At 39.3% G+C, this 16570-nt stretch overlaps 1 protein-coding gene across 1 annotated transcript in view; it reads right to left on the bottom strand.

Annotated features, from left to right (window-relative positions):
- Nucleotides 1–10560, bottom strand: part of BOD1L1 (biorientation of chromosomes in cell division 1 like 1) — a 100232-nt gene extending 89672 nt beyond the window's left edge. The window contains 2 exon segments of the mRNA XM_020993165.2: nt 3657–3781; nt 10156–10560. Coding sequence (XP_020848824.1) covers nt 3657–3781; nt 10156–10470 — 440 coding nt within the window. The 5' untranslated portion in view covers nt 10471–10560.
- Between the last annotated feature and the right edge of the window lie 6010 nt (nt 10561–16570).

Here is a 16570-nt window from a genome sequence, read left to right as displayed (position 1 = left end):
ATCAAAAAAATAAGAACATACCACAAAGTAGGTTATATGCTTCTTAAAGGGACTAAAATAAAGATGCTAATTCTACAAATGTAAAGCTCTACGTTAAAACACACATAAAGGAAAGGCAGCATATAGAAAAGTGATAAACAATCTAAAAGCAATTCAAAGTATTCTGATTCAAAGTACAAGTATAACATATATTTTAAAAGGCATGGAAAGAAAGTCTCCCCTTTATCCGCTTCGTTCTACGTCTAAGAAGAAGAAGAAGAAAAAAAAGAAATCCTCTATCTTCTTTACTTCCTCAGATCATAATCTTATTTTTAAACTAACAATGAAAAGTGGTGAAGGTCAAGAGCACTATAACCACTGTGGAAGGCTCCTGGGTAGGGCATGAGCTTAGCTCTAGGATTTGAGTGAGCAGCCCCTACTCCATAACAAAATCCTAAAGTAGTCACAGCAATATTGGAAGCTCAGAAACTGCTGTAATCTAGTGATGGTCACCCTGATCCTACAGAGCTATTTCTATGGCTGCATTAACTCTGCTCAGTAAAGATCTCAGTCTCATTATTCAGAAATACTCACCATCTTTAGACTATGCCATAAATGAATACAGAAGCAGAAAGAAGTATTTTTCTGGGTAAACTGTCCAGTTATAGTCAACTTAACATTTTTCACTATGTATGACAAATCATTTGCAATTTTTGTGTAAGCTGATTTCTTAAACACTTCTCTTGAATACCCCTAAACTGTGTCTGGTTAATGAGACTGTAATAAAATAGGTCATATTTTCATAGCACCAATTGAAGATTTACAAAGTACTTTCCCCACAACTATTTCTATCTCTGGGAGATAGTACAAATAATACCTCTAACTGACAGCTGAGAAAATTAAGGCTGAGAAGTGCAAAGTGATTTGGCTATGTAAAAAGGTATACTTAATGGAATCTAGGCAACCCAAGGTTACTTTCTTAAAACAACAACAAAATTAACAACGACACATCTTATTAATGTTGTTTTCTTTTCCTTCTTGGTTTTCACTCCCCAACAGAATTTTATTCCCTGCAACAGAACCATTTCTTTTTGGGAAAAAAATCGGCAAAATGAATCAACACATACTATCTGAAAACACATGCCTAATTCCACACTTATAGTCCACTGCTTTTCTGCTGAGGCATAAGGTAGTATTTCACTGCCAGTCTTCTACAATGAGAGCTCCTATACTTTTCCATGTAAATTTCTTTTAATTTTAAACAACTTAGGTAACTGTATAAATTGGGGGGTTTTGGGGTTCTATTTCACTGTATCCATTCACATAAGCTTTTTAAAATTTATAAAATTTTCATATTGATTACTTTTATGGTGTAAAAATATATTACATTCATATCACAATGCATTCAGTCATTTCCCAAATGATGAGCACTCACAAATATTACAAAAAGTGATGTTATATTTTTATAAATATGAAATCTTTGACTTTCTAAGTAAGTCAAAGAACTATACATAACTAAAAGAAGTTATCTTTTCCAGATACCAATACTCAGGTAGGTCAATGTTTAAACCTAAAATAGCTGGTGATCTATCCTATTAAACTGACATAGTTAGGTTGTTTCTTCACGGATAAAGATTTTATAATGTTCCTGAGTAGCCTATTCCAATGTTTAATTTTATAGTCCTTAATGTTATAAGTCCTTCTTTTGGACACCTAACCAGAAATTCTCAATTCAATTTAAACTCATATTCTTGTTTGGTTCTATAAGGAGATGGATAACTTTCATAATCATTTTTTGCTCAACAGCTATTAAGTCATCCCACTGTCCTTTCTTTAAAAATAAAAAACTCCCTGAACATTAGGTTCAAAGGTTGAAGTATATATCTTACCAGAATAATTTTTTTTTGCATGTTTTCTGGACACTTTAGTTTTTTCAAAATCCTTTTGAAATGCTAGGACCAAAGCTCATGTGACTTTTCACCTGAGACTTTAAACCCATTTAATAAGCAAGATGAGCTTCAACATACATCAATATATTAATGAATTGTGATTCTGTAAATGTAGTGTTATTTCTACCAAGGAAGGTCACAACTTTGCTCTAAGTCAGTATATAATTCTTTACAGTTCAAAGCGCAGAGATGTTATGTCAGCTAATAAGTATTACAGGTAGGACTTCTAGTACTTTCTCCACTACCCTAAGCTGTCTCTCTTAACATGTCTACCTAGCATTGAAATGCATTACAATGGATGTGCTATAAGCCCTATTATAAAGCAGTTTGCTTAATTATTTTTGAGGAACATATTTTGTAAAGTACTTTGTTGGGAAATGATTTCTGTGGAAAAAAAGCCAAAACATCATCAGTATACTTTTTCTTAAATACAATGCCTTAGAATGTCTTATAAGATTTTTATTTTTGTTCTCTCCCTCCCTCCCCCGTCAGAAATCAGAATGATTTGAAAAAAAAATTTGAGGCTAAATGGTCAAGAGCATGAAATACCATGGATATACCTTTTTCTTAAACTACTGCTCTTTGAGGTAAAAAAGAATAAAAGAATGCTATACTAACAGCTTTGTAATGAAACCCATGAATAATACAAATTTCAGAATAAGACAAAATAAAGATTAAAAATCTTATGAAGGTATTTGAACATAAGTTTCTTCCTCTCAACCTGAGCCTCCAAAGTTTTTCGACAAATAAATATCTGTGTAGAAGGTTCTACTAATGCTCTTTCACCACAAATTTTTGGATAAACCACTTGTCTAGTTCTCATTTTTGTTCCCACAATGTCGTACTTTGTATTAAGACTATGGTTCCCCTTTAGTAGAATATAATCCTCCTTGAGTAGGATTACCAATTTTCATTTGTTTCTCTGGTATTTAGCAGTGCCTTGCATGCGATTGTTGTTATTGTTGTTAGTCTTTTTTTTTTTAAGGCAACTGGGGTTAGGTGACTTGCCCAGGGTCACACAGCTAGTAAGTGTCATGTGTTTGGTCTGAGGCCTAATTTGAACTCAGGTCCTCCTGACTTCAGGGCCGATGCACTATCCACTGTGCCACCTAGCTGCCCCCTGTTGTTTAGTCTTGTCCAACTCTATGTGACCCTATGGATGTTGTCCATGGGTTTTCTTGGCAAAGATACTGGAGTGATTTGCCATTTCCTTCTCTAGTGTGTACCCATTTTATAGTAGGCACTTAATATATGCTTGTTGAATTAAATAAAAATATCTATTTTTTAATTAAAAAATTAATCAAATGGACTAAATTACATTAAAAGACTATGACCTCCTTGAGAGCAGGGACTGTCTTTTGCCGTACTTGTATCTCCAATGTTTAGCACAGTTCCTGGTACATAGTAGGTGCTTAATAACTAGTTGACTGACTTACTGAAATATCATTTCCCCCATTAGAACTACTCTCCTCCTCTAGTTATGCCAGTACGGTCTATAGAAAAAAAAAAGCAGACTGTTCCAGTTTAGGAAAAGAATGTTAAAAGTGAATGTAGAACACTGCTAAAATTATGCTGTCATATGACATTAGCTTCTAGAACTTGATAAAATGCTAACATCATTTGGTAAACAAACTTTTCTGAGCAGTGTAACTATGTTAAAGTAAAAGTAGGTTGTGACATTTTAAAATCGGCATGTGAACTATTTTTTTAAACAATTCTGACACTTACTTGAGAACTTGCTGTCTAATATTGTTTCTTAACTGGTTCTTATTGAGGTGGGGACTCCATGTATGAGTTGCTAAATGATTTGAAACAAAGTTGTCCACACGTTGTCTCAGATTCTGATAGGCAGGCTAGAAAGAAAATCATAAATGGTACACAATATTAAAACTGATGTTATCAGGAATTCAAACATCTTTAACAACAAATGATTCCTAAGACTATATTATTAATAATAAAAAAATTCCAGGAGACTGTTACTCCATGTCAGAGCAACTCATTTATTCAGTAGATATTTATTGAACACTTACTTACAATGCAGAAGACAATATAAAGGATAAAAAATGAGCAAGAAATGGCCCCTACCACTAAGGAACTTACAATACAGTAGGGGAGATAAGACAGACATACAAATTTTACAATACTGGGTAGAATGTTACAAATATCAAAAATAGGTACAAACTGCTATGGGAATTCAGAGAAGGATAGAAAAGGAATTTAAAAGACAGACATTGAGGGAGAGCATTCCAGGCAGAGAGAAAAGCATAAACAAACTGTCAGAGGAAAGAACAGGGTATATCCAGGGATGTGAATAACTCAGAGAAAACTGGAAAGAAATGTTAAGATTTAGGGGGCTTAGAATGTTACACCAAAGGGTTTGAATTTTATTCCAAGCTACACCCCTCAATTCTAAAGGTCACTTTTCTTTATCAGTCTTTTTTTTTTAACTACAAAGGCAAGAAAGAAAAAGCCATGATAGATTTTTAAGCAGGGGAATGATAGGATAATAGTTTTATTTTTGAATAACTAATCTAAGTATCCAGTTGTGCGAAGCATGAAGGATGAACTTGATGTGATAGAGCAGTGGTCTTCAAACAGCATTCCAATGTACCAAGCAAGTTCTGCCAAGTGTAGTGAGTTCTATGAAACTTAAAACTTCCAACTGCATGTACAAGAACAAGTACCCTGAGAATCAGTGAGAATTTACATTTGCAATCAATCACACGCATAGGCATCTCATAATATGCCACCATTCTTCAGGGCAAAGAATAAGCCTATGCCTTGAAAAATAGTATGAGAGAGAGAAAAAAAAAGAGTGAAGACCAGAAGTGGAGAGATCACTTGGAAGGCTATTAACAGTCCAGACAGGAGGCAAGGAATGCCTGAAATAGGGTAGCACCAGGGGTAACAGAAAGGAAAGGAGAAATGTGAGCAATATGGAGGAAGTAGGACTTGAAACTATATGTGTGCATGTAGCAGGGAGTCAGGGAGGAGGGTAGTTAAAGATACCTCAGAGCTCTGGAGCCTTGGTAACTTGAGAGAATGATGGGGTCATGAGCAGAATTAGCTAAGTCAGAAGAGTCTGGTTTGAAGAGAATGATGAGGTTGGTTTCTGACATGTTATATGTTATATAGGAAGAAGTTCAAATGGAAATACCCAGTAGACAGTTTAAATATTTGCTTAATTTGAGGCACTTATTATTTTCCCAACTTCATTCTACCGGGCTAATTAAGGGTTCAATCTGGCTAATTAATGGATCTTTGCTACTAATTTCTTTCACTGAAATTCTATTTTAGATAGCTTTCAGATATATGATACCTACTTAAAATTAAGTATGAATTTTTTTTATTCTTTTATAATTCTTTTATCTCTGCAATTTTTGCAGAGGCATGGAGAAGTAGATAGAGGGCCAGTTTTGTAGTCAAGATTACCTAGGTTCAAGTTCTTCCTCTGACATAAACTAGCTAGTGACCAGAGTCGACTTGCTGCCAACAGACAACTCTCTAACTTTAAATTCAAAATAACTGCCAATTTGCCTCAGCAAAGAGTTTCTTCACAGGAAATCACTATCAAAATCTTTTTCACTACTACTCCTCCCAAGGAGAAAGGATTTCTTCTGATAATCCAAATCAATGTGAGATACTACCCCAATCCTTTGCAACAATTATAAACGTCATCTCCATAGGTTAAGATAATTTTTTAAAAATAGAGAAATAGAGGAAATTAAGGAGCCCTGTAATGGTACCCTTAAATATGAATGAATTAAACAATCCAATAAAGCAAGCAAACTGCCAAATGGGTAAGAAAACAAAACCTAATAATATGCTATATACAAGAAACAGATCTAAAACATACATACAGAATGAAACTAGAACATAATGTGCTATGCATACACTAGATGATTCCAAAAAAGGAGGATTAAAATTACTTCTTTTCTATACCATATTGCAAAACTCTATTCCACTCAATTCAAAATGCTTCATTTCCATTGCCGAATACTAGTTTCAATCATGCCTGCTACTTCAAATTACCTTTGGGAGTAAATTTAAACGTTTTTACTCCGTTTGGTCAAAGCAACATTCCCTTTGTTAAACTTTGAACTAACCTGTCATTTTCCAATTCTTACTTTCAGTGAAAAGTCTATCCAAAGCTACCTCACTGTCCTACCTGCTGCCCAAATGCAAGTAATTAATTTAATGGCACGACTTTTTTTTTTTTAATAATAAAGGTATTCTTTGTGTTTAACTATTGCTTGTTTTAAATTTAAAGGTTATTGATAGTAATTCCCTTTGAATATTTCTCTTCTTCCCTGATAGCTGTGTCTGATCTGCCAAATCAAGACTATAATCAAACTGAGCAGAGACCTGATTTAATTATTAAATGTATCAAAAAGCTTATTCTACTTCACTACACAGGAGTACCATTCCACACCATTACTTGTTCACTGGTTGTTTCAGGGCAAAGTGCTGGAGTGGGTTGATTTCTCCTATTATTCAGTGTCAATACCCATGCCAAATACCAGAACAGTTGAAATATTAGAACTATCCAAGCAATGTGGGTCTTGTAAAGTGTGCGTATCTCCATTTGAACCCACTTCAATTCCTAATCAGTAGGATCTTCCACAAGATGGGTTAGTTTCAAAGGATATCTAGTTCATCTGAGGCAGGTTAAGGGAGGAAGAGAAGGCTGAATTAGTCTGAGAAAATGAGAATGTCTCCCTAAGCACATAAGATCACCAAAGCCCCCAAATTAGCCTTCTTAAGACAATCTTCAGACCTCTAGAATAGTTCAGAGTACTGAACCTACATTTACTGTTCAGTCTGTACCTGTCTTCCTTGCAACTCAGTCAGCCTGCCAGTTCTAGAACAGTTCTCCATACATAAATATTTAATAAATGCTTGTTAAAATCAATCAACAGGCATTTATTAAATACTTACTATGTGACAGACACTGTGTTAGGCATTGGGGATACAAAGACAAAAAGGAAACAGTCTCTAGAAGTTTACATTCTATTGAAGGTTTGGACATGGGTAAACATATATAACACAGTTATAAAATAATTTTGAGGGTAAGGCACTAGCAGCTTGGTGATGGTTCAACAGGGGAGGTTTCATGTCGAATGTAATGAGCTGAGCTTTGATGGAAACTCAAGTTTCTAAGAGGTGAGGAGGAAGTACATTGAAAGTATGAGGGACAGCCTGTACAAAAGCACTGAGACAGAGGATAGAGTGTCCTGTGTGAAGGACAGCAAGAAGGCAGTCTGAATGGACCACAGAGTGAATGAACAGAAGTATTAAAACAAAGTGAAAATCCTGTTACTGGTGTGAATGCTGGATTGAATGTGATAGCTTACAGTTATACGAGCATTTCTCCTGCTGCTCTGTTCACTAAAGATTATATGAATATGTTCATATAATAAAATTTTAGAAAAACTTCTTGAGCAGGGGTAAGGGATTTTTTTCCTACTCAAGAACACCGACCCATAGGAAGGAAAAAGATCTATCCAAAGCCACATGAAAATAAAAGCTACTTAAAATTTATCTTTCCCTAAGACCTTATACTAAAAGGCTAACTCATTTGATTTGTGTATTTAGTAAAGGAGACAAAATATTGTTAAATAAATATGGAAAATATTTTAAAATATACGTCAATTCTATATTGTAGCAAATTATGATAGAGAAAGGAGAGAGAGGAAAGGAACCAGTGAAGGGGAAAAAGATAAGACAGCCACAGAAAGTCACAGAAGTAAAGACACATATACAAAAAGAAAAGAAAGATAAAAAACCAAAGGGCTCTAGAGAGGCTTAACAGATTCTACAAACTACCTAGTAGGAAGACTTTCCCTTAAGGAATTGGGAAGGCTGTCAAAGATGACCAATTAGGGTCCCTCCCAACTCTAAAATTCCATTATAATTTTTTATGAAGTTATTCATTTGGGATACAGACTTCAAAATTATTACTACCAGTTATTTACTTCTGCTTACAGTCCAATTCTGTCATCCTAAAGTTGGATGTCTCTACTCTGAACAGGATAGCCACAAAATGGCAAGAGGGAACAATGAATAGAGGAAAATTATTTAGGGATTGCCTTGACAACGACTAAAAAAAGGTCAAGATACATTTATTAAGCACCTACTACATGCCAGGAACTGTGCTAAGCCCTGGGCAATACAGAGAAAAGCAAAAGGAGCTCATAAGCCAATGGGGGAGACAACATAGAAAAAACCATGTATAAATAAGATATGTACAAGATAAGTTGGGGGTAATCACAGAAGGAAGGCCTTAAAAGGGATCAGGAAAGACTTCTTGAACAAAGCGGGGTTTAAGCTGCATTCTGAAAGAAGCCAGGCAAGCCAGGGGATGGAGATGAGGTGGGAGTGAATTCCAAGCATAAGGGACAGCTAGGGAAAATGCAGAGTATGGAGATGGAGTATCTTGTCTGAGGAACAGCAAGGAAACCAGTGTTAATGAATTGTACAGTACAAGGAAGGGCATAAGGCATAAGACTGGAAAGGTAAGAAGGGACCACGTCATGAAGGGCTTTAGAAGTCAGAAGATTTTACATTTGAACATGGAGGTGATGGGGTTGGGAAGATGGGGAGGGGATGGTAGTGGCAAAATGATAATAGTCAGACCTGAACTTTAACATCACTTTGACAACTGACTGGAGGATGGATTGGAGTGACTACAGGCTTAAGGCAGGGTGACCAATCAAAAGGTCAATATGAGACAGGTATGAGGTGATGAAGGCTTGTACCAACATAGTGGCAGCAGGATGGTGGTGATTATTAAAGATGTCTCAAAGATTTCTATACAGAGAATTTCAATACAGGGAATGCTGACTTAGAAATTTACTCTATAAATGGGGATCAACAAGTGACTTACCCAAGGTCACATGGCCAGTATGTGTCAGTTAGGATTTGAACTCAGGTCTTGTCTTATATTTTAGATGAGCTTTAGAAAAACTTTAATGAAAGGTTCTATTTTTGGTATGTAGAGTAATTTACTAAAGATGGTGGACTCATTATCACAATTCTTATGTAGGAAAGCATTTCTCAGATTTTTAATAGGAGCTTTCCCAGGGGTTAGACTTTAGACTTGGGAAATCAGCCCAATTACCCTGAGCAGCAGGTAAGAAAAAATTCATTGTAACTATCTGAGCTCTAGAAAAAAAAATTATTTAGAAAAACAAAAACAAAAAATCTCAAGATGCCTTGGGAACAACCTCATTCCACAAGTGTACAACAAAAAGCCAAAACTCCAAATCTGAACAACCACACTTTAAAAAAAAATCATTAATAAAAATGTTTTTCCTCGGCGGACCAAAACATCCAGTACTCTTAAACAAGGATTCTTAATCTTTTTTTGGTCATGGACTCCTCTGGTCATCTGGTGAAACCCAAGGACTCATTCTCAGAATGTTTTTAAATACAAAAAATAAATACACAGGATTACAAAGAAAACGATTATATTGAAATAACAATTCTCAAAACATTAACCTCAAATTAAGAACCCCTGTTCTACAAAAAAAGGTCCGAGAACCTCTGGAGATGGTCTCTAAGGTCCTTGTCAAAGCTTAAATATCCTTCCTTGTTTAAGCCTAGCTTCATTTTCAAACAAGCAACACTAGGATTTATCTTCCTGTCAACCCACCTGTCAGTTCCCCCTTTTTGCTTGGTCCCAATCCCACCCCTCACGTCCCTGCACCTTCAACTCATGACCGGGTCTTGATTATTAAAAAACAAAACAAAAACCCTGGAGATTAGAAATCCAATCTTATTTCACCTCCTAGAAAACCCAGAGAAAGAGACGCAAAGTAATCAGCAGCAGAACCAGAACTTGAACCACAACTCCAGATTCCAAATGATAGTTAACAGTTACATTCACAGAGCACGTCAAGTTTGCAATGCGTTTTAAGCAGACTAACAGTCTGATCGAGAGTTCCTTTCCACAACGGCGTGCAGTCAATACCTTCGCCCCAATTTCCCTTTGAACCCTGAAGCCTCCTCCCATTCGGGCCTGGGCATCTCCCCTCCATATCCCGAACAAACGTCCGGACTACATCCTTCCCCCGCCCTTCCACTCTCTCCCCCACGACCTCGGGGACCGCCTTCGGGGCAGTTGAGGCCCTGCGTCCACACCGTGCCTCGAAGGCCGGGCCCTCAACCGGGCCCTCCCCGTCCCCTCCAACCCCGCTGCTCTCCGGGCGCCCCCCGCGGCCCGCACCTTGGTGTCCACGTCGGCCAGGCAGTCCCTGCGGAACTGGTCGAAGAGCCCCTGACTCTTGAGGTGATTGACAATCATGGCTACGAGCTGAGGGTCTCCCGCGCCGCCGCCGCCTCCTCCTCCACCTGCGGCTTTTCCGCCGCCGCCGCCGCCGGCTATGGCTGCAGCTGCAGCTCCGCTCCCGCTTCCTGGGCCCGGGCCGCTTCCAGCTCCGGTCCCGGCTCCCGGGCCCGGGACGGGCGGCGGCGGCGGCTGGGGCTGGGGCGGAGGAGGCGGCGGCGCCGGAGGCTGCTGGGGCTGCGAGTTACTGGCCATGGCGACGGGGGCCGGGCTCCCCCCCTCACCTCACCCCTCACCTCACCTCACTCCCAGCCCGACTTGGCTCGGCCCGGCCCGGGAAGGGGCGTCGAGCCTGAGGAGAGTCGGCGAGGAAGCCGACGGGCAAGGCCCACACAGGGGTCCTTTTGGAGAAGCTCCCGTTGCCGTTGCCGTTGCCGTTGCCGTTGCCGTTGCCGTTGCCGTTGCCGTTGCCGTTGCCGCCGCCGCCGCCGCCGCCGCCGCCGCCGCCGCCGCCGCCGCCGCTTAGCCCCAGCCGAAAACGGGATGTTGTTAAAAAACCAGCGGCCCCAGCAGGACTCCGGAAGTGAAAGGGAACGCGGGGGGGAAAGGAAAGTGGGCGGTGACAGCGACGGTAGCCAGGAAGGCACCCCGCGTCGGCGCCGCTCTGCCGCCATATCCGTAGGCCAGTCCCCAGAGGGGCGGGGCCGGGGTCGCAGGGTTCTGCTGGTGTCGCTCTGTTTGGGTCGCGATGGGGGGCTCCAGAGGATCCTGATAATGCCCAACCCCGATCTGCCTTTTTTCTTATCTTCCATGTTTGTGTGTAGGGCCGCAGGCCTAGGCGCGGGCCACCCAAAAACAAAAGCATGGCTGTGGCTGCCTTCTAGAAGCTGCCGTTCCAGAAGCTGCCGTTCCATTGGGGGTGGGGAGGGGGCGGTGCAGTGAGGCGCGAGAGAACCCTAAGAACTTATGTACGTGCCCCCCAGTGGGGGGGGGTGGAGGAGGGGTGGTCACAGCAGGCTTCCCGGGGGAGGGATGGCCGAGCTGAGCCGGTAAGGAAGAGAAGGCCTCTGCGACTCCGGGCCCGGGCAGCCTCGTGCCAAGGCCGAGGCGCAGGCCGGGAGGGCCCTCTCCCAGGCGGGCACCGAAGGTGAATGGAATCCGATAGGCCTGGAAAGGTGGTGGTGGGGAGGCCCGAGGCCTAGGAGGTTTCTGTCCTAAAGGCAATGGGCTGCGGAGAGACCTGACCCATTAGGAGGCCAGTCCATGGGCAGCGGAGTGGGGGTGGGGGGGCAGGGATGAAGCCAGAACTACGGGGCAGAGACTTAAGATGTCAGAGATAGCAAGAGGTAGTGCCAATGTTTACCCCCAGAACAATCCGTGGAAGGTAGGTGCAGTTAGGCAATGGGGAAACAGGATAAGTAATCATAATAACTAAGGTGTAGTGCTTACTGTGTGCACTTTACAACTGCTATCTCATTTGAGCTTCACAGCACTCTGGAAAGTTGGTGCTCTCATTCTCCCCATTTTACAGAAGAGGAAGCAGAGGTTAAATGACTTGCCTAGGGTCACACAGTTAAAAAGTATTTGTGGCAGAATTTGAACTCCTTCTCCTTGGCTTCAGGCCCAATTCTCTATCTGCTGAACTACCTAGCAGAAATTGGGAGTACAGTCAAGGAGACTTGGCAACTAATTGCATACAAGAGGAGAGGAAGAGGGAGAGAAAAAGAGAAGGAGAGAGATGAGTTAAGGATGATTTCAAAGTTATGAACCTGGGTCAGGAGGAGGATGTTGTCCTCATTCATTTGATAAATAATGGTCATGACAAAATACTATAAAAAACAGGACAAAACTAGTTAATAAACTGCTTCACAGTTTATTAAATCTTAAAATAGGGAGAAATTTTGTAGCAAGTAAAATAGGCTTCCTAAAATAAAAATATTAAAATAATTTCACCAAAATGACAGATTTAGAATTACATTTTAAGTGGTTTGAAAATAACTTAAAATTATATGAGGCAGGAATATTCTTTCAACTTATATACTTGTATACTTTTTAAAAATTATAAACTAGAAAACTATTAACAAACATTTCTACCTACAAAGGCCAAAAAAGTATTAAATATGAAACTTTGAACCTTACACATAGTTTTAAAAAATCTATATTAAATTTATTTGGGTAGTGCCAATATTGCCAAGCCTGACTCAGTTCCTTTTTGAACTTTATTCTCTGTTAAATAAATATTTGTGCATATTTTATTAATGCTCTTTTTAAAAATCATTCATCACTCCCTTACCCTTCCCCCCCTCCTCTTTTTGCCAAATGTAACAAAACAAATTTGTGTTGTATTGGTCATGTCATTAGAATGAAAGTAATGATTCTTTTATTCTTTTGTACTTACATCTCCAGCACCTAGCACAGTACCTGCCACACATTAGGGAGCTGAGTATCAATCAACAAATATTTATATGTGCTAAACATTGTGCTAAATGCTGGGGATGCAAGTACAAAAAAATGAAGTGATCATTACTTGAACTTACATTCTAATTTCAGAGGTAACAAGAACATATACATATAGCATAAATATGAAGTTAATAAATACAAATATATGTAAAGGATGTAGATAGATATCAGTTAAATACAAAGTAGTTTGGGAGGGAGGGTACTAGCAATTGGGGTGGGGGGAACCAAAAAAAGGCTTCGAGCAGAAGGTTGAGCTGCCTCTTTAAGGAAGAGAGGGACTCTGAGACAGTAGGTCCAAAGGCACAGACCTGGGACATATGTTGGGTGTGAGCAACGGAGAGGCCGATTTTACTGTTTTGCAGAGTGTGGGAGAAGTAGTATCCAATAAACCTGTAAAAGTAGATTGGAGTCAGTTTGTGGAAGGCTTTAAAAACAAAACAGAGGCGTTTTAATTTTATTCTAGAGGCAGTAGGAAGCCATTGGAGTTGGTTTCTGCAGGATTGGGGAACCTGCTGCCTCGAGGCCACATGTAGCCTTTTAGGTCCTCAGGTGCTGTCTTTTGACTGAGTCCAAGTTTTACAGAATAAATCCTTCTATTAAAGGGATTTGTTCTGTGAAGTTTGGATTCAGTTAAAGGGCCACACTTGAGGACCTAGAAGGCTACATGTGGCCTTGAGGCAGCAGGTTCCCCACCCCTGGTAAAGGAAGGCAGAAGATGCTCATCTGGGATTTGGGATCAGGGAGCTAGAGGAACTTCTGAAGTTGGTGAGTCAGTGTGAGCTCACCCCCTAGGGCAGTGGGGCAGGGATGTTCAAGAGCAGCTTTTGTGGACTTGCTTAGTTTTTCCTTTATTTTCCCAAAAGTTTTCCCCCCACTTCTCTGGTTTTTTCCTTGTCTTTTCTGTGGAACAGTAAGGGAACTGGGCCTCAATTTTACATCTTTAAGTATCGTTAAGGACAAAGCCAACTCACTTGACTTCTCTGTACTCTGCTGTCTTCCAGGAAGTCCTTATGTTATATTTTTAATGAAAGATTTAAAACATCTTTTGAAAACTAAGGTTGTTTCCAAGGAAGAATAATGGATTGAGCACATTAATTGTTTCTATTAAAGATCTTCAATATTCCTTTAAGGACCTCTAAAAGTGGAATTCATGCAATAAGTATAAGTTATGAGTTCTCTCTATCATGCTCTGCATTCCCCATTTCTCCGAGTATGAATTTTCTTTGAAGTGATACTGAGATTTTCTGCTGTCTGATTATATAATTTACTTTGCTCATCAAAATTTGCCATTATGTTATGTCACTATAAGCAGTAGCATGATGTATTGGAAAGTACATTTGACTTCGAGTCAAGACACCGGGGTTGAATATCAGCTCTGATATTATGTGGCTGAAGGAAGTTTCCTGGCCTTGCCCCAGCAGCCTTTCCTCAGGGTTCATGGTTGGCCTAGCAGGTAGCTAAGTGGATAAACATGGTCCTGAAGTCTGGAAGACCTGAGTTCAAGTTCAACCTCAGACACTTACTAGCTGTGTTACCCTGGGCAAGTCACTTAACCTCTCTTTGCCTCAGTTTTCCCATCTGTAAAATGGGGATAATAATGGCACCTACCTTCTAGGGTTGTTGTGAGGCTCAAATGAATTAATAATTATAAAGTGCCTAGAACGTAGTAAGGGCTATATAAATGTTTGCTATTATCATTGTTGGAAAGTACACAAATCTCAGAGCTTCAGTAAAAATAAAATAGAAATAATAATAATAATTGTACTACCTCACAGAGTTAGGAGGAAAGTGCTTTTGTAAGCCTTGAAGTACTCCCTAAATGGAATTTATCATCATTATACCTTCGTAGCATTGTCTTTTCCATACTGATTTGCTTTGAAGGTTGGCTTGCCCCATTCTAGCAGCTATCCCAGAACATAGGATAGATTTGTTCTAAGAAATTAAGCAGCGCAATCTTCTATTTTGCTAATTACTGTCCATTTAGAGCAAGCATGTGTATCTGTGTAGCATGAGGGTGAGGGCTAGTAGGAACCTTGAAATGAAATACATACGTTAAAAACTTAAAAAAGCCATAACGAAGCTATACATCAGGAAGAGTTGGTTTTAGGAAAAAAAGATTCTTTGCATCAGTGATGTCAAACTCAAACAGAAATTTATCCCGAGGGGCAGCGTATTGACTTAGAAAAACACAAGTTAATGTTATCTATGTTGGGGTTTTTTTTTTTGGTTATTTTGTTAAACATTTAAACATTATTAAGTGCCAGGCCTAGATTCAGGGAGATGAATTAAAATCCATACTTAGACAAACTCAGTAGCTGTGTGACTTAGCCTCAGTTTCCTCATCTGTAAAGTGGAGATAATAATAGCACCTACCTCCCAGGCTTGTTGTGTGGATCAAATGAAGTAATAAGTGTAAAGTGCTTAGCACAGTACCTGACATATGGTAAGTGTTATATAAGTCTTAGCTATTATAATTATTTTATTATTATTTCCCTTACCTTTTAACCTGGTTCAGGCAGAAGTTTTGCTGGTTCTTGCAGATATAGGCCCCGAGTATTTCACCTCTGCTTTACATCACTATCTTTTAAAAAGCAAGAACTTTCATGTGAATGTGAATTGATGCTAGAATTACTTCCAGAGAGATGAAACATTACTGAAAATGGTATCATTACTGGTAGAAGCAAAGGGATATATTTACATATAAGCTTAAAAAAATCTTGAGTAATCAGTCATAGGAAAGCAATTACTTTAGGCACCATGATATATTTCTAGAATACAGTTCAGTCTGAAGTTGTCAATGCTACCTTTATCGGTTTAAGTATGGTTTCCCTGGGTATATACATTTTTATGTTTGCATATCAGCAGTTATCTGACTGTATAAAGGGCCATGATTAGAAAGGAAAGGTCAATAAATAAGCCAATGGAAGCACTAAACTCTGGCTTGGTTGAATGGGAATTTGAGTGTCTAATATGGCAGTTTCTTTGATGAAAATACTTTGACAGAGGAAATATATGGTACGATGGAAACCAAAAAGTCGATTTCTTGTTTGCAAAATATTTATATTTGGTGTGAAAAGAATTTGTATGAGTGTTAACATAAGCATCTATTGACTGCCTACTTTGTACAGAGTATTTACTTGGCAGACAAGCTCTTTGAGGGCAGGAATCATCATATTTATACTTTGTATTTCTCTAAGTACTTAGCCCTGGGCACTGCATACATTAGATACATAATAAATGGTTGTTGAATGAATGAATGGGTGAAAAAAATGAAATGCAAGTAGTAAGTAGGTTGGTCAGTGGCCAAGTAGAGTATATTCCCCCTATAAATCTCACTGCCCCCTATTGCCCCATCCTGCTTCTTCCACCCAAAACAGCACTGCCTCAACTCCTGTCATTCATAGCATTTTTCTTTCATCAGACAGGCATTAAATCATGCAACTGTTTGCAATAGTTGTATCTATTGGAGGAAATATGTTTTAATAACACGCACATATACATGCATTCTGCCTTCAAGGTGCTTACAGTCCAATGATAAAGGCTGTACCTTTAAACATGTAAAATGATGATAGTGTATGACCCAAAGTAGGTAGCAAGTGCTGGTAAAATGGAATTCATTTAAATGGGAATGATTATCATGCACTGTATCAGTAATGCCAAAATGACAATACAGCCTAGATACACAAGTGCTTAGAGGACATAGAGAAAATCAGTGAACACAGTGGGGTGTATTTAATCAGGAAAGGATTCCAGAAAGGAAGAGTTTGGATTCTAGTCTCAAAAGAAGAGATGGATGTCAATAGTGCTAATCTCCTCTTTCTCCAAGGAGTCTGCAGCAATGGGGAATCTTGCTTTCTAAGGTCTACAGACGGAACTATCAAACTCAAGGACCCTT

The sequence above is a fragment of the Phascolarctos cinereus genome, unplaced genomic scaffold (assembly GCF_003287225.1).
Source record: "Phascolarctos cinereus isolate Bilbo 61053 unplaced genomic scaffold, phaCin_HiC Scaffold_9;HRSCAF=440, whole genome shotgun sequence".
Lineage (NCBI taxonomy): Eukaryota > Metazoa > Chordata > Mammalia > Diprotodontia > Phascolarctidae > Phascolarctos > Phascolarctos cinereus.
Note: the sequence above shows the minus strand (reverse complement) of the source record. Positions and strands in the feature narration are given on the sequence as shown.